Source organism: Odocoileus virginianus, chromosome 12, assembly GCF_023699985.2.
Source record: "Odocoileus virginianus isolate 20LAN1187 ecotype Illinois chromosome 12, Ovbor_1.2, whole genome shotgun sequence".
In the NCBI taxonomy this organism is placed as follows: Eukaryota; Metazoa; Chordata; class Mammalia; order Artiodactyla; family Cervidae; genus Odocoileus; species Odocoileus virginianus.
In genome coordinates this window covers 7,153,584-7,173,414 of record NC_069685.1, presented here as the reverse complement: position 1 = coordinate 7,173,414, position 19,831 = coordinate 7,153,584, and the positions used below count along the sequence as shown (strand labels likewise).

The following is a 19,831-nucleotide window of genomic DNA, read 5'->3' as shown; positions in this document are numbered from 1 at the left end:
TTGTTATTTTTTCATCTGAGGTAGTCTAACAGGTAAAAAAAATGTGTTGTATTTTATTGAATGCAATTGAATTTCACTGATTACTCGCGAGGTTTCACTCATTTATGGCCTGGAGTTCATCTTTTGTGAATTATCTATTCCTGAACTTTGTCATTTGTTGTCTTTTTTTGGATGTACAAAAACTTCAGTTTTTATGTAGACAAATGTATCCATTTCCTTAACGACTTTTGGTTTTGTTACTGACATACAAAAAGGGCCTTTTCCATTCCAAGATTATAAAACTACTTCCTACAGTATTTTCTATGTCCTGTAGTTGAACTTTTTATACTTATACTATAACCTTTATTCCAAACAAATACGTGCAATTCATTTGTGATTTCTTTCACTTTAAGATGTAAAACAGGGATCTAAATTTATAACAATCAGCTAGCTGTCTTAACGTCACAGGTTACATAAGATAGCCTTTTCCCAGGGATTTAAAACACCACCTCTATCATATATTCTCATATCTATCTCTGAAACTGGAGAAGGAAATGGCAACCCACTCTAGTACGCTTGCCTGGAAAATTCCCGGGATGGGGGAGCCTGGTAGGCTACAGTCCATGGGGTCGCAAAGAGCTGGACACGACTAAGCGACTTCACTTCTTTCTTTCTGTAGTTCCTTTTGGAGAAGGAAATGGCAACCCACTCCAGTGTTCTTGCCTGGAGAATCCCATGGACAGAGGGGCCTGGTGGGCTGCAGTCTATGGGGCTGCAGAGTCAGACACGACTGAACGACTCACACACACACACATTTCTGAAAGCTCCACTCTGTTTCACTGAACCTTAGAACTAGAGCACAGTGTTTTCATTACTCTAGTTCATACTTTGTCTCTGAGGAAGTAATCAAAACCTATTTATTTACTTTAAATTTAGTTCTATCCTGGTCATTTGGTTTCTCAGGCTATCACGTTTAAGAAGTAGCTAATTGTAGAGTAGGAGGGTAGGTGCCCAAAAGGCAGGCATATTGACACAGGAACAAGAAGTGAGACTGATCGCTTTAAAGGAGAAACAGGAAAAATATAAAAAGAGAGCATACCAACTGAGAAAGCAAAGTAGTACGGGATTCTTTATTGTAGGGTCAAATATACCACAAGACAATCACTAACATTAATAAAAAATAATATTCCCTAGTCACATTTTTCACCGGTCTTTACTTATTACTGTCTGTAGGAAAGTGGCCTCTACTCCTAAAAACTGCAGAGTATCCATCATTTCTCAGGCACACAGAGAACATTTGCAAAGACCAAGGTGACACGTCTCAAAAAGATTTCAAAGAATCTGTGTCCCATGTATCGGTCTTCAGCTTTAAACTAAGCTGCAATTAATAACAAAAAGATACCAGATGTGGATGTATGAAGGCAAGCCTTTGCTGCAGAGATGACCTTCCAGTTGAGGCCAGAACGACAAGGAAACCGAAAGTGAAAGCCTGGGACAGTCAGAGAAAATGGCCATGGCAAAAAGGCGCTGAGCCGGTGACAGCCCTCCCACGGTCAGGAACAGAAGGCAGGTCGCTGTCACGGCGCACACGCGGGGATGAGAACGCGGGCCGCGCGATCAGACAGGAAGGCGGGCGCCTGACCCTGCGGGCCGAGCAGAGCTCTGCTCTGTGCGCAGCGTGGAACGGGCGCTTAGGTGGCGGAGGGACACCGTCTGATTCAGCTTCAAATGTCACCGTGGCAGCTCTGCGGAAAGTGGACTGTCGGTAGTTAAGCGCAGAAAAGGGGGACCAGGCCAGTCGGGGGAGAGATGATGATGGTGGCTTGGACCGATGACATGGCACACAGACACAAATGGTTTCCAAATGTGTTTTGGAGACACACCGTCTACCTACCCACTCCTGGTCATCAACCACTCAGGCGCCGCCACCCCCGACGGGACCCCACCTGTGCTCCCTGCTCTGAGCTCCCCGGCCCCCCTACCGCGGCGCCTGCGCCTCATTCCTCCAGGACTGTGCGCAGGCGGGCTACTACTGCCTCAGTCTGGGCTGGCTCTTTTTCCTTTGTGCTCCGACATGCCGTGCAGACATCTCACTCAGAGCACATCACTGCCCACACAGCTTCTAAATGCTGATTTCTGACCTAGCACAACTCCGACAATGAACTGTCTTACACTAAAGAGTCGGACACGACTGAGCGACTGAACTGAAGGAGCTGCTGACTGAGCTCTCAACTTTTGGATATAGCAAATACCATCTATATGATAAATGACAGGAAAATTCTGGATATAAGAAAGGATACAGAATTGTTCTAGAATCATGCCCCTAAATACAGTTATATTCTAAATATATTAGAGAAATAATTTAAGGAAATTGGTTTCCATTTTTTAGGAAAATAAAAATTATTTTTTAAACTTAATATTCAACTCATCATGAATTTATTTTGTGAATTTGGATTTTGGAAGGTGTTTTTCCTTAAGAAAAATATTTATTCTTATTCATATCTGACTCTGAATTCAATTATCTTAAATTTTCCTTCTTTTTAAATTACTTTTCCCCCTGTTTTTTAGTTTTTTTGAAATGCTGGTAGATGGAAGAAATTAATGAATAAATTAAATTATATATAATTTATATATATAAATTTGCACACATATATAAATTTATATATATATTATATAATGAATTAAACCACAATAAAAATTAATCATTAGAAAATAACAAATCTTTATTTATTTGTACCTTGTCTGTACAGACAAGAAATGTGTGTGTTACTCATTCAGTCATGTTCGACTCTTTGCAACCCTATGGACTGTAGCCCGCCAGGCTCCTCTGTCCACAGGACTTCTCCACGCAAGAATACTAGAGTAAGTTGCCATTTCCTCTGCCAGGGGGTCTTCCCAGCCCAGGGATAAAACCCACGTCTACTGCGTCTCCTGCACTGGCAGGATTCTTTACCATGTCAGCCACCAGGGAAGCCCCACAGACAAGAAACAGTATATTAAAAGTGGCAACGGTACAGAAAAAGGTATCAAAAATAAAGAAATAAAGGAGAATAAAGAGGTCAGTTAGAAGAAAGTGCTCAAGATGAGAACAAATCCTTTAGTTGGAAGTCAAAGATATTTGGGGAGAAAAAAGCATATTTGCCTGAAAAAAATAATTCTTTCTGGTGTGTGACATATGCAAATACAGAGTTGTATATTGATAACCCAGCTGGTTTCTAAAAATTAAAAACAACATAAAAGTTTAATGTGCCGCAGGCTGTTTCTCTGATTACTCTTCCTCCTCTTATGGTTATTATTTCTATCGTTTAGTGCTTTTTTTTATAGAAAGATTATTTTTATGATCACTTACTACACCATATGTATTAACCATTCATTCTAAAATAAAACTTTCTCTTGAGGAATGGAGCTTTTCCCAAGTAATAAGTGAATACATGACTTGTTTGCAGACAGCTTGCCTCTGTGTATGACTGTGTGGACATCTAAGTGTTCCAGATAAAGACTAAGTAGATAGTAGTGAACAAAAATAAGTAAAACTAGAGGCACTGAACAGAAATGTCTAGTCTGGTCTGCTTTAAATACTAGAGAGGCACAAATCCATCCTGATACCATTACTGTGATTTTGCAGGGATAATGTTTTAATATAAGCCAAGTGTATGCACAAATTTCCCAATACTAGAGATGTTAAAGCCTCTTAGAAGAACGAGATTCTGAACGAAAGATGGGACACTCTAGAGATGGGGTGGAGAGAAAAATCAGAAGATGGTGATAGTGGAAGCTTTACAACTAGCAAGACTTGACAAGACTTGGGAGGCTGTCCTGGCATGGGGTTACAGGCCCAAGGTTGGCTGGAGTTAGAGCCGTGGGAGCTGCCTCCCTGGGTTTCCCTGCACAAATGTATGTTATTCTCAAAGTGCAGGAGGAAAAGTTTTACGAAGAGAGAGGCAGTGTGTGAACAATCTTTCTGAAAGGTTGTCCTACTTTCATATCACTGCGTACTGTTATGCAGCCTGTTTTCTTCATAGCACTTATTACTAACTGCACTTAGTTTTTATCGTTTGTTTTCTGTGCATCGAGCTCCATGAGGGAAGGGGTTTTGACTGACTTTCTTGCTCATCACTATATTTTTAGGACCTTGAACAAAATGTCTATTTGTTGAATAAATGAATAATTAATGAAAGAAGAAACCCTTCCAATTTATCAGCCCTTTTCTTACTTATCCAAACCAGCCTAGATCCACCATTTCAACAATATCCCTTTAACAATTTCACTGACCACCCTTCCACTCTCAGTTCTTTTTTATATGTATTCTACCTTTTATGTATTCTACCATACTCCTATGGCCAAACCCCCATCTGTCTCTCTCCACAGGTATAATTACACACACACACATACCTCCTCTATTCAACTTTTTTCTATATCTATTCTCCTGCTATTGAGAACAAAGAAAAACAACATGGAAAGGAAATAATAATTTATATATTATTTTGTATCAGTTAAGCACCTATCGCTATATAAGGTATCTCCACAAATGTTACCTCACTCTTGGTACAAACTCTCATAGAGGCAGTTGCCTTCCCACCTCACTCATGGACAGTTACTTAAACCAGTCCCCAGGCTAACCTTCCACTCTACGCATACAAGGCTGTATTGTTTCCTGCTGTCCAGGGCTTATCTATCTGTGCTCCAGATTTTGTTTTTTTTTCCTTTTTCTCATAGAGCTTAGTGGTCTATTACATACTCTTTCCTATGACACATGCTTCTCTCTTTTTGGAGCTTTTCAATGAACAGAGAAACCTCGTAAATTATCTATTAAAAAAAAATCAGAGTGAGTGGCAATGGATATGGGGTTTCTTTGTGGGTAATGACAAAATGTAAAATTAGATTGCAGTAATGCCTGTACAGCTCTGTGAATAAACTAAAACTACTGTATACTTCCAGTGGGTGAATTGTATCATATGTGAACTCTCTCTTAATAAAGCAGCGAAAAGCTCTTCTGTTATTTCCTTTCCTCGTTGTGTTTAGTTGTTCATGTCCCATTCACAGCACAGTCCTCTTTAAGCTTCTTTCTCTAATGATGCTTAGAATAATCCAGTGAGGAATTTTCAGGTGTCTGTTCAATCTTCTTTGAGACAGATCCTAAAGTATACACGCAGCTATGTTACTAAACTCCCACCCACTTACAATGCAGTTAAAGAATGCTTCTCTCTTCTGAACTTTTACTTATTTTCGGCGGTGCTGGGTCCTGGCGGCTGCGCGCGGGCGGGCTTTCTCTAGCTGCCGAGAGTGACGCGGTGGGAGGCGGGCGGCGAGGGGCTGCGCTCTAGTTGCGCGCCCAGGGCTCCCCAGGGGCTCAGACGGTCGAGAGCCTGTCTGCAATGCGTTCGATCCCCGGGCAGGGAAGATCCCTCGGAGCAGTGGGGGGCAGCGCAGGCTGGTATTCTTGCCTGCTGAATCCCACGGACAGTGCACAGGGCTGCAGAGAGCCCACAGGCCGCAGCGGCTAACACGCGCAGGCCGGTCGTGCAGCACACGCCTAGCGCGTGCGGGCCGGCAGCTGGGCACGAGGGCGCAGCTGCTCCGCGGCATGTGCAGTCTCCCCAGAGCGGGGATCAAACCTGTCCTCTTCACTGGCACGGAGATTCTTCACCACTGGACCGGCACGGAAATCTCCTAAAACTACTTTTCAGGACATTAAAATGACTTTTTCTGGCTCCTCTCTCTTCTTGTCACCTTCGGCTCATTTCCACAAACCTAATTCCCCACGTGGTCTCTTTCACCGATGTGCAGGAGGCTCTCGCAGCTGCTTCTGTGCAGCAATCCTTTGCTCATAACTCTAGCAAGCGTTCCTATTCACCCTTCAATCTCCAGCTCCAGCCTCTCACTTCCCAAACACGCCGGACTCCACAGTCTAGGTTCAGTGCCTATTCTCCAGACTGGTGCACACATGCAGTGTACTTATCTCTATACTGAATTTATCACAGTATAGAAATGCTTATTTATCCATGTTTCTCCACTAGACAATATACTACAGCTGATAAGGGCAGGGATTTGCCTTTTCACTCTTTAACCTTATTACATAATTTAAGTTTGGTAAAGTTTTTGAAAACAAGTTAATGACCTAGTCTTTGTTTTTTGTCTTCTCCTTCTCTCACTTTACAATGAACTCTGTACAAATCTTCTAGGAAACAGTCTCTAGCAACTTCTCTAGCATTAACATTTTATGATTTTTTTTTAAGATGCAACTGGTAATTCTTATTCTTTTTTTATAGTTGGGTTTTCTAACTCAACATTTTAACAGTTAACAATATAAGGGAAGGAACTAAAAAAAAAAAAAACAAACCAATATAAGGGAAGGAGCTAACACTTGTTGAGTACTTATGATGGGAAAGGTACCACGCCAGGCCTTTTTACCTATTATATGTTATTTAAATCCACACAAGATGGGCATCATCCTACCAATTCCATATACAGAGTCTCAGGAAGAGCTAAGTCATATGACTATAGGCACGGGGGCCAGGAATCAAATCCACATTTATTTGTTGATTCTGTTGTATCCCACTGTGTTGTGTCACAAAATTCAGCACCATAATATGGAGTGGATATAATAAAAGATCACATTTGTTTCAATAACATTCAGGAAGCAAATATATATACTTATACGAATAATGCTAAGTAATGAATCGTGTAGTCTTTCGAGAGCACTGAGTACCCACCACACTTAGAATATATTAGGTCATGTTTTTTGAGTGAATGCTGGATCTAATATGTAATATATGTTTATATAATATATATGTATATACATAAAATAGGGTACAATGAGTTGGAAAGCTCTTCAGCTAAAGGTTAATTTGCTAATAATTAACTATTTGGAGTTGCGGGGGGGAAAAAAGAAGTCAAAGAAACTTAGAGCAGAAGTTTTAAACAGAGCTTCCCTGGTGGTCCAGTGGTTAAGAAGCCACTTGCCAGTGCAGGGGACCTGGGTTCGATGAAGGTTCCAGGTGCCATGAGGCAACTGACCCTGGGTGCCCCAACCACCGAGCTCTAGGGCCTACTGGTTGCGGCGAAAGAGCACTGCAACTACAGAGGAGCCCCCCACTCACCACAACTCGAGCAAAGTCTGCACAGGCCTGACCCAGCACAGTCAGAAATAAAGTGAATAAACATTTAAAACGTTTTGTTCTTAGTTTTCAATAGTCTTTAGCAAATGCTGAAGGAGAACGCAATGGCACCCCACTCCAGTCCTCTTGCCTGGAAAATCCCATGGACGGATGAGCCTGGTGGGCCGCGGTCCATGGGGCCGTGAAGAGTCGGACACGACTGAGCGACTTCACTTTCACTTTTCACTTTCTTGCACTGGAGAAGGAAATGGCAACCCACTCCAGTGTTCTTGCCTGGAGAATCCCAGGGACGGGGGAGCCTGGTGGGCTGCCGTCTGTGGGGTCGCACAGAGTCGGACACGACTGAGCGACTTAGCAGCAGCAGCAGCAAATGCTGATCATGAAAAATACTGAAAGCTTACTTGATATGGCAGTTTCTCAAAAAGTTAAACAGAGAATTACCATATAATCCAGCAATTCTACTTCAGAATATACCCAAAGACTTGAAAGCAGGGACTTGAACAAGTAAATATATGTATGCTCATAATAGCTGAAAAGGGGATGCAACCCAAAACACCCACTGACAGACAAAATGCGGTGCATACATATGATGAAGTGTTAAAAAGGAAGGAAATGTGACCTATGCTACCACATGGATGGAATTTAATAAAATAAGCCAGTTACAAAAGGACAAATATTGTATAATTTCACTTATCTGAGATACCTAGAATAATCAAATTCCCAGAGACAACAGAACAGTGGTTGTCACAGGCCGAGGGCAGGGACAAATGAGGAATTACTGTATAAGGTATACGGAGCTTCAGTTTGGGAAAGATGAAAATTCTGGAGATAGATGGTAGTGATGGCTGCATAACAATGTGGATATACTCAATGCCACTGAATTATAACTCAAACCATAGTAAAAACCAATATTTGAAGTCGTGACATGTTAAAGTGAAAGAAAAAATATAATTTTGTTAACACATATATGTCAATACATATCTAATGTCTCAAATGGTGTACAGTCACTAGTCATTGTGTGCTCATTTGTGTCCGACTCTTTGCGACCCTATGGACTGTAGCCTGCCAGGCTCCTCTGTCTGTGGAATTTTCCAGGCAAGAATACTGGAGTGGGCTGCCATTTCTTTCTCCAAAGGATCTTCCCGACTCAGGGATCTAACCCACATCTCTTGCATCTCCTGTATTGGTAGGCAGATTCTTTACCACTAGTGCCACCTAGGAAGCCCAATTTCAAATATTCTACCAAGTTAATTTAACAAACATTTATTGTCCCATTGTCTGACCACATGCTTAGAATCTGGATTTTGAAAATTTGGTAACCAAAGATAGACCACAGTCTTCTAGATGTCTCCTGTTCAATATCATGTCCACTAACCATATGTGGCTATTTAAATTCACTATAATGAAACATTCAGTTCCTCAGTCACACTAGCCGCATTTCAAACACACAATGGTCACATGTGACTAGTGGCTATTGTATTGGGCAGCGTATATACAATGAATATTTCCATTACCCCAGGAAGTTCTACTAGAAGTTCTATTGCTTTTTTAGATTATACTGCCAAGAGTATATGAGAAACTCCTTTCGTAAATAACTGAGGTGTGAGAAGCAGGGTGGGTCAATCGAGAATAAACACAAAGAGCCAATTACACTGATCTATAGAAAAAACAACTAGCTGGTGGAATGATTCACTTTTTAACTAGCAGCATCACAGAGCTACAGAGAGCCATCCTTTCTCATCATAGCTTGCACAAACGTCAATGATGGGAAAGGTTCAGCTGTACTGACTTGGACACACAAGTCTTAAAAAAAGGAACAGGACTCCCACATTGGGAGACATAGTATTAAGTACATTTTCATTGCAACTCTACAGAATATAATGGAATTTCAAAATTAAAACTACTCAGATTTTATAGCAACATAAAATAACATATGCTCGTATGTTAAGTAAACAGGACATGACAAAGCCAAATATATACTGAGTCCAGTCACAGAAGTAGAAATATGGATAATAACTACAAAGGAATACAAAAACGCAGAAGCAGGTATTAAATAATTATGGACATTAATAGTACTACTATTCAAACTTGGTTAAAACAATAAAAAGGAAGTAAATGGGCCTATTCAATTCTATTCTAATAATGAGTTATTCACTGTTTCGTAAACAATTGCATGCTTGCTCCAACCTCAATTTCATACATGGAACTCTGTGTATATTTTGTGTTATGCAGTCAGTTGTTGCTCTAATAACGTAAAATGTCCCCTAGAAGGAACATTTTCAAGGAACTGAAAAATTGTGTCTTTTAGAGCCCATCTGATCCCGTTCAAAAATAAACTAAAAAACAGCAATTCCAACCTATGTGATTTAAGATAACTGCATCAAATGAGCGGTGCTTTTTTTCTTTTTTTTTTTTGAGCAGTGCTTTTGTTTGTGTACCAATCTTCTTTATCTAGCACATAAACCAGGTGATGATACATGCTGGCAAATTTATTTAAATATGTACTTTCATATATTGTCAACATGATAAGGTCATAAATAGAATTATAAAGAAATACATCAAGTGCCAGTGAAAAACAACAAACCTTACTTACTACAAATGATGTTCCCTTTACAGTGATATGCAACCTTCCCTATGAATCAAAACTCCCTGGTTTCTTTAATAATGTTCTCTTCTAAAGTTGTACAGACATATAAGGTTTTATCTGTTCAATTTCACTAACATACATAATCTTTGTATATGAGGTATGTTAACTAGAAGAAGAATAATTAAATTAAAATACTTTATAAAATTTAAGGCCATACACAGACTTTTTGGTGAATACTGTATTTGTCAAAACTGTGTTTTAAGTTTTACTTAAGAAAATCAATGACAAGGATAAAACAATTCTCAATAACGTCCAGCACCAAGTGTGATGATGTAGGAAAGCTGCAGACTTTATTCTTAACTTCTATTTGGTTATACGTGTACTTATACATAAATATGCATTTATCACATTTAAATAGATTGATGCTTATAACCTTATTTCTTTAACAAATTATTTTCCTAGTTCTTTAAACTAGTCAATAGCCTTAAAGGTTATACAAGTAATAAATATGATTATTGTCCCCTTAACGGGGTCAAATTGAAAAAGTTCTCATTTTATATTGAGTCAAACATTTTGTGAGAGGGCAGTTCTGGGTTCAAGTCCCAGCTAGGTCACTAACTTAAAGGTTATCCTGCTTACATTACTTTATTCAGCTGGTTTCAGACTCATCATCAGTAAAATGAAAGCGTGGGGAAGATGGCATTTAACAGCTTCTGGTCTAGAGATACATGTTAGACTCAATCAGGTAACCTACCTCTCTCAATACAGGATCAGTTATTGAATTCAGATTAACGGCTCCCTCATAGGTCAGGTAATAGAATACATTGAGCGCTCGAACAGCCTCTGGTCCTTGCTGTTTATAGCCAAAAATGAGATCAATCCACTGGTGAAGCTGGCAGGAAACAAATTCACTCTCCAGGGCCTGAAAAAAAATGTAGATTTTATTATTATGCTGAATTCTATTTTTAAAAGATACAGAGAAATTTAGAATAAGCATTGAAGTTTAACTCTAAACTGTGAACCAAGTTATTCTGAAGTCCTTATTTTCCAGTAGAATTTGTTCTCCTTGGTTATAATTAGAGACTCTGCAGCACTTGTCACACTGAACTACAAGACTGCTTATATTTCAGGATTCATCTCCGTGGACTGTAAGCACATTGTGAAGACCAGGACTGGGTCTATCTTGGTCACATTTGTAACTCAGGACCTGGCAGGTACTCAATTTATGTTTCAAAGAAAGGAGGTCATACAATGTAAAGGCTAGTTTGAAACAGCAAATGTGAAAATATTAAACACTGACTATTCACTTGAAATATTTACAGTTTTTCTAGAATTAAAACATTTTGCTGCCTACTGCAACAACCATAACCAAATTATTTGGTTATTTCAACCGAGTTTTTATACCAACAGATTAGATCTCGGGAGTGATCCTTGTAATTACTGGATTATTATTCTATGTAATAATATCAAATTGGACTGAATATTTGATGCTATAAACATAACAGTGTCCAATAAATAATGAATGAACATAATCAAGTTTTCAGTAGAAATGCTGGGCTCAAGATCACTTCCAATTCATCACCACATTCCCAGAGTTACAAGCACTGTACCCAAAACACGATAGGTGACAATAAATGTTTGCTGAACTTAATAAAGTTTAAAAACCTAAAGAGTTTTCACAAGCGGAGACTTTTTTTTTTTAAAGTATCCATTCGTGTATTATTTAATGCTGTTAAAAATTATTCCAACATAAAACCATTATGGGTTAGTCTATCAATAAATAATGTTGTTTGAATAACAGAGCTCTCAAACTCTGAAGTTTAATTTGAAGTGTACCAAGTTACATCAGGTAATGTATCACACTGAAATTCTTATTTTCAGAGTCATAAGTGCATGACTGGGATGCATCTAGGTGTGGCTTAATGCTATGCTATCAATATTATGAAAAGAAAACTGCTGGTTTTAAAACAAAATTGACCAGCTTGTCTAGCAAGCAACCAATAAGATATATAAATAATCTCATGACAAAAGATGTTCCAGAAGTTCACAGGTGTACACTTGTGTAGATATGTGCTTTATTAAAATGAGGGCCAATGAATAAGAAAACTATTTATAGATAAATTCAAATAATATATTTCCTTTAACTAATAACATTTAACATGGCTTCATAATATATTATATATCATAAAGTGTAAAAATAAAACTCTAGACAATTCTCATATTTCAAAGTATACCTGGAATGAAATAAGCCTTAAACATATTTAGCTAGTTTCAATGTAAAAGTTACTGTTTAAAGCATCTCTTATAAAACTCACTATACTTATAAATTTAGTAAACAGCCAAGAGAGCACAAAACTTCCTCCTATTTTATTTGACATAAGAGAAGGGATTGTAATAACTTTCAGTAAATTCCTATTTTAAGCACATGGATTTGAAATTAATCTGAAAATCCAGGAACTACTGATGCAAGTTGCGCACAAAAACTGATACATTTGTTTCATTAATTTAGGCCTTGCCTAGTGATGGGAGTGTGGGGTGGGGGTGGAGTACATGTTTAAAGTGACACATAAAAACAGCAATTGTCTTAATTTGTGTGCAGCGCTCTCTACACAAAAGCCCTAAATATGTTCAAATTAGAGCAAGCTGCTTGATTGTCACTGCGGTCTCATGTCACATTAATGCATGACAAACATTAAACCATACACTTAAATGGCAATTTATATCATTTAAATGTTTACTGCCAGACTAGCTCATCACTCATTTAAATGTGACTTTCTGACAGCTAATTTCAGTTAATTTTCTCCAATTCACTTAATTAGAACTTTCAATCAGGGAAGGACCTGTACATATCTTTGAGCTTACATCCTTTTTAGTTGTTATTCAAAATCTGAGTTAATAAGCTGCTGAAAAGCTCTATGATAATAGATGAGCAAGTAATATCTCTGAGTCTACAAAAATGTGTGAATCTATGAAGCAAACTCACAGTAGGTACTGTAAGGAAGAACCTACACTTATTTATGTAAATAATACTCTCGCCAGTAGTTTAAATAAAAAACGTTTAGTTCATATATACACACTATTGAAACGATAAAAAAAAACCCTGCATCTAAGCTAATTAAAAATTAATGATTTTAAAATTGTTTAATAAGATAAAACAGTCAGGAGTCTCCTGAGTGTCGGTGGTGTTGTGATTTCAGACTATAAAATTCCAGAAGGCTCAGCAAATGATGCAGTACAAATTTTCTCAATATTAAAGCTCTAAAAACTAGGGCAATTTTATTTGATGTGTTATCAAACAGAATTGTGAGCCTATTTAATGCTGATTACTTTTTTACGCACATTCAAAATGGTGAAGTTGGTTAGATTTAGATGCTTAAACACCACATCAAAACGTTAAGCAAAGACGCTGAAATGACAGGCACTGTGCTTGCATCATGGCAGAAATATGCATGCAGAAGTGGCCACAGTGTCGAGGCTCAGGCCCCCTACCCTGTGACACTGGCCGGTCCTTAGGGGGCTGCCCCGAAATTTACCGCGTTATCGGCAGAGTCTCCTCCAGAGGTTGACACACACGTTTCTTTTATGAATAGATTTTAAGCACATTTCAAAAAGCTAAAGCAGTCTTCAGTTAATTCTCACAACAGAGCTTTTAAAAAGGAACGCACAAGGAGAACTACCATGGAAATTTGGGAATTCCCAAAAATTGAAAAATCATTTTAGTACAAAGTCAGTTGAGGACTTTTACCAGTGATACCAGTGAGTGACAACTGCCTAACCAATACTGTATGATAATAAACAAATAAACAAGTGCAGTTACTGAAGACTTAAGGACAAGCAGGAAGAATTAAGGGTAAAAAAACACAAATAATTCAAAATGGAAAACCCTGGGAATACATTTTATAACTTCTGTTTTTGAGATTCAAAACCATTAAATTAAAAATTCTTTAATTTCTCTTTCATAAGATTCTTAAAGATACTCTTTATATAAATACTGGTTTATATATACACTTTGCATCACAAAAAATATAAAAATATGCCAGTGGAATGCTAAGCATCTGAGATTTTTCAAAGCCTTTAGGACAGACAGTCCTCATTAAGACTGGAGTTAAATACGGTTTGCAGCTAGGGGATAGTAACATTCTTCCCATGCTGCTCTCAAACCTAGCCAATCAATTGTTAGCACTCCCCTAGCAGGCTAGACATCATTTACATCCAATGTGTGCTCTGAGTAAAATTTGTAAAAAAGAAAATCCACTAAAATGTCCAACACAATACAATAATATTCAACTCATCTGAGTTATTATAAAATAAATCAGTAACTAATGTTCAATTGTTAAGGTTCAAATAAGACTATGAAAAGACTACTGTATGAAGGCTCACATGAATTGTCACTCCAATCCAGGGGGACTCATATTAGTCTTGACAAACTGTCTTGGGGCTGATATCTGTTTTTTTAATGAGATCTATTAAGCAGAGTCTAAAACACTTGAGATATGCTAAAAAGTACAGTATACAGATGTCAAATACAAACACTTATTAGTAACTTTCATTTGTTTGGTCCACATGCAGAACATCAACAAATTAAAGGCTTAATATTATAAAGAAAATAGTAAATTATTCATAAATAACTCATTTGTGTAGCCCTGTGTCAGAAATAATTATAACATATATGAATATGTGTCTAACAATAAATCTCACTGAAAGATCGCAATCTATGTTTTCCTGAAACTAACCCATTAAGGAAATGAATTATTTATTGCTAAAAAAATGTTACACAAAATTATTCTTGTCTCTTATAGTGGCGTCAAATAATACAGTAACTTAGGTAGAAATCATTTGCTTTTTCAAAGAAATTCTAAGCTATTTGAGAATAAAAATTCTAAAATATAAAGCAATCATATGTTTAGTAATCTAATCATGCTCTAGAAATACTCTAGCAATTGCATTTTCAAAAAATCAAATTTTTTTCTAATGCAAAAGATAGGTAAAATCAAGAAAACCAATTTCAATGAACAAAAGAAGTTATTAGATAATTGTTTACCTCATGATCAGGAAACCTTAACTGTGTATTATTTGTGTTTCTCTTACTTGTAATTCCCAGATTAATGTTAATATGTACTTACACTTTTGCTAAATCTTCTCATATCATGCAATTTTTGAAAAGCAGCTAAATAAGAGCTACTGGTATCTACAGGATAAATAATTTTTATAAAAATCAAATAAGCAGGTCAAATTTTATTTAAATATAGAGATAATTATATAACTAGAAGGAAATAGGTTTCTGCAGCCCAGGTACACATTTCTGCATCCCTATCTCATTATTTCTAATCCCAGGCTTTGAGAAGGCCTGATTCTGTTCCAATATATAAAATATCATAGCTGTAAGTTTCAAATAAAATAAAAATCACTAACTAACTCTCTTGACTTGATATGCATTTAATTACAAGGTGCATTTAATCATATTGTAATAGTTAAAGCATAAGAATTAGTTTTGGGACTTTCTGTACATGTAATTAAGAGTCTTAATTCATTTGAGTGTAGATAGTACTAAGTTTCAAAGGAGTTAATGTTTGGATTGGCAAAAATGTTAATATACAACATTATGAACTTGGAATTTTGAAGTATTTTTCATGTTAAATACATGTAATAAGGCCTTCTTATAACACACACACACATATGCACACACACACACACACAAACAAGATTTAAAATGAACTGGTCTGTTATGTTTGCATGTGCTGGATTTCAAACACTAGTGGTAATGTTTCCTTAACATTGATATATGACCTTTGTAATTTACATTGAAGAAAGCTGTTTTTTTCAGCCTAATTAGAACTGTTTCAAATTTTCCTGCTAAATATATGATATAAAGTCCTTTCAACTTTTTTATTCTAGAGTTTCTTTCCATGTCAACTTTGTTCCAATCAAAATATGCTTTGAATTAAATGATTTTGATTGAATATGTGGATCACATTTCACTTCTAAGATTTAAACTCCAAAAAGGAAAAGTTTAGCCTGTTCAAACAAAGCAAGAGCAGCCACTTTGCGGAAAGCTATTCACATTTAAGAAGACTGACAAATTGTTTGTGTGCACCATTAGGTCTAGTTTCTGCAATAGTTGCCAGATTTCCTGTCCCTCTAATAAGATACATTAACTCCTTAAATGCTGGCTCTGAATTCATGAAAAATCCAAGTAACTCCAGCAAATTTTTAATTTACCTACAATTTCCTTTTCTGAAATAAACTGAAAAAATAGAAAAGAAAAATTGCTGTTACATCAAATTTTGTGAGAAAGAAAGGTCAAGAGAAAAATCAACATTTTTTTTCATACTGGACAGATACAAATTCAGAATGTGAATATGCTTTCCAAGTGGGATTTTTCAAGATGTGACAAATTCACATTAATCCTTGTCTTTAAAAAATGCATTAATTAACCTATTTAAGGTTAATGCAGGTGAAACGCAGCAGTGAAAATTCTAAAGTATTTGATAAACTATAATCTAACATGAGCTTAACATTCTCCCATATTGATTACAAATATATTACAAAATGGTTCATAATTCAGATATTTACCATAATGTAAATATATAACAAAAATGTAAAACAGATTTTACATTAGTTACAGAGAAAAGTTTAACTTTGGGGCTTAAACAGTACGCATAAAGCTCTGACATGAAGAACAACAATTCATGAATGCCAAGGGGGAAAATAAAGGAGCATTAAGGATCTAGAAAAAATTGTGGGATGCTAAGAATAAAGCTTATATCTTACAGTTAAAAAGAATGAAATTTAGTCAACAACATACTGAAGTGTGGACTGAAAGGCAGACAGAGGAATCACTAAAGGGGTTCTGTACCTCTAAACTGCCCTTGAACTGCTGGGCAAAAGAGAGATTGTGCAGCCAACAGCACACTGCTCACTGCTACATTTATACCATTACTGAAGAAAAGTGAGTTAGTATCATATCTTGATATAACCATCAAGCACTTGTGCATCTTTTGGCAGGAGAATCATTCTGTCTACGATTGTTATTGTGCAGTTTTAAATGGAGTAGTCAACCAGCTGTTATATATTTTATACACTGAAGGCCATGTTTCCTTTGAAATTCATAGTTTTAATCTCAACTGAAGTCTGTATTGCTGTGCGCCAAGATCAAAAGGATTAGGCAAACTTGTACAATTACCCTTCTTTTCAGAGAGATGATTTTTTTCTAATGTTTAAAATAGTCCTATATGCTGACATTTTATCCAACTATTTTCTTTAGAGCTACAGAACATTAAAACATTTAATTAACATTTCAACCTTAGGTCACTCTTAATCTAAAATCTAGGAATTCATGATGTACAGATATGTTAAACTAGCTACAGTGCAACACACTTAGGAGATGGAGCTTTTTTAAAAAATCTAATAAGGAACGCTAGAGAACAATTAAAATTAGAGGATAGATATACCCATCTAATTTATCATTTGCTTACACTTTGCATGCCCTGGTTCAGAAAGCAATTCACAAAACTTATATTAATGAATAGGTATTGATATAAAATAAATTTAACATAAGTATGGCAATGCAAAACTAAGTGTAAGAAGTACATAAAAATTGTGCCATGAAATTCTGTAGAGTTGTTAGAGGTATGCCATGTATTTGACATTAAGCTTTCTAACAGGCAACATAAAGAAGGAAACAAGAACACTTATAAGAGTCAAAAGTGACTATAATGTAAAAACAAACCAGATGGCCTAGAAAAACACATTATTTCTATTCCTGAGATAAGAAATTCCTCCCGTGGCAATATGATGGAATCCAGGTATGTGACTCTCAGAGGGACTGACTTAATCCTGGGGTAGATCTGAAGTATGGACAAATGGAGAAACTACATATTCTTCAGGCAATCCTGCATAAATAGTATTTCTCTTAGGTAAGGCATTGGATGGTAAATTCTAGATTACATTCTATGACAAGTACCTGGAATGCAGCCATTTTATTGTGTCAGTAAATGCAGAGCCACATGCTTCAACAACAGCTGAACTGAGTCATAGGACTAATAATCTCTTTAAAATGTGAGCAAACAAATGCCTGTGTGAAAGATGCAACAAGTCGCTATGGGAGGTAAGCCCACCTTCACTTGGAAGGGTAGCTGTCTTCCTTAAGACTAGTTCAAGATTTTCCTTGGAAAGAAATTCTGGATAAACTTTCCCACATGGATAAATGGCAACAGAAACTTCTAAATACCAATCATGATATTCAAATACATATTGATGTTAAAATGTTTTAAATCACTGTACTCAATGCTCAACTCTTTACAAAGAATTAGTAAAGTATCCCTAGAAAATTAATTTGAGGTATTCTAAATGGCTGTAATGTTCTCTAAGATAAACTAGTTGTAAAAATACATACTTAAAAAAATAAAATACTAATCCAAAATTCTTTGTTATCTGCCTAAGTATAGGAAATAAAAGAATAGATTTCCTCTTCAACAATCATAGAAAAATGGATGAATTTGCCGTTGGAAATGCTGGAGGTTTTAATTTTATAGTTGTTTATTAAAAGGAAAACAAAACCAAAAAAATTTAATCCCTTCCCATTTGCTTATCCGCATAGATCTGATAAATACTAGCAGTCTCTTGCCTTTGAAGATGGCCAGACCAGAATCCCTACTTATTACCAGATGTAGCTTAATCCCACAGGGACTTCAGATAAAAACAAGGAGCTGTCTTCATGGCACCAACGATTCCCTGGACTGACTGCCATAAACTTATATTGGCAAATCAAAATTCTTGGCAAAATAGAACACTTATTATATCACCACTTCCAAGAATATCCAATAAAGAAAAACTTGAACTAAAGAATATGGATGCAAATGTTGAATATTTTTTTGAAGCACTGACAAGTTCAGCCAGAGAATTACATCTGTACTTACTTTGTGTGTTCAATTGTATATATGTACATTACGTAGGGTAAAGGTCTCTTTTCATTCTGCAACTTTTGATTACTATCAGCAGCTCTGTCATCCATTCAATCAACAAAACTTTATAAGATTTACTTATAATGGTTTTACTATCAGTTCTGTTCTATGCTACGTTCTAGGGAAAATGAGATGAAATATCCCTTTGGAGAATAAGGAGGTAAAAAGTCATCTCTAAGATGACTGTAGGGCTTCCCTGGTGGCTCAAATGGTAAAGAATCTGCCTGCAATGCAGGAAACCCAGGTTCAATCCCTGGGCTGGGAAGATCCCCTGGAGAAGGAAATGGCAACCTATTCAAGTATTCTTGCCTCGAGAATTCCATGGACAAAGGAGCCTGGCAGGCTACAGTTCATAGGGTCGCAAAGAGTCGGACAGGACTGAGCAACTGATTTTCACTTTTTTCAAGATGATTGTAATAGCTTATGTGAGAGGTACTGAGAACCCTGATCAAGAAGGAGGCAGCAGGAGTGAAGAAGAGGGACAGATTAAACAAAGATTTAAGATGTAAGTTCAAAGCTAGTGGAGGTGATGGAATTCCAGTTGAGCTATTTCAAATCCTAAAAGATGATGCTGTGAAAGTTCTGCACTCAGTATGTCAGCAAATTTGGAAAACTCGGCAGTGGCCACAGGACTGGAAAAGGTCAGTTTGCATTCCAATCCCAAAGAAAGGCAATGCCAAAGAATGCTCAAACTACCACACAATTGCACTCATCTCACATTCTAGTAAAGTAATGCTCAAAATCCTACAAGCCATACTTCAGCAATATGTGAACCATGAACTTCCAGATGTTCAAGCTGGTTTTAGAAAAGGCAGAGGAACCAGAGATCAAATTGCCAACATCTGCTGGATCATCAAAAAAGCAAGACAGTTCCAGAAAAACATCTATTTCTGCTTTATTGACTATGCCAAAGCCTTTGCGTGGATCACAACAAACTGTGGAAAATTCTGAAAGAGATGGGAATACCAGACCACTTGACCTGCATTCTCAGAAATCTGTATAGGTCAGGAAGCAACAGTTAGAACTGGACATGGAACAACAGATTGGTTCCAAATAGGAAAAGGAGTACGTCAAGGCTGTATATCATCACTCTGCTCATTTAACTTATATGCAGAGTACATCATGAGAAATGCTGGGCTGGATGAAGCACAAGCTGGAATCAAGATTGACAGGAGAAATATTAA

The 19,831-nt window shown here is 36.9% G+C and overlaps 1 protein-coding gene across 5 annotated transcripts in view; it reads right to left on the bottom strand.

Moving 5' to 3' along the window:
* LRBA (LPS responsive beige-like anchor protein) overlaps nucleotides 1-19,831 on the bottom strand; it is a 720,084-nt gene that overhangs the window by 68,796 nt on the left and 631,457 nt on the right. For all 5 annotated transcript variants that reach the window (XM_070474768.1, XM_070474770.1, XM_070474771.1 and 2 more), the window contains exon 48: nucleotides 10,439-10,606. In XM_070474768.1, the coding sequence (XP_070330869.1) occupies nucleotides 10,439-10,606 (168 nt within the window). The remainder of the gene's footprint in view (nucleotides 1-10,438; nucleotides 10,607-19,831) is intronic.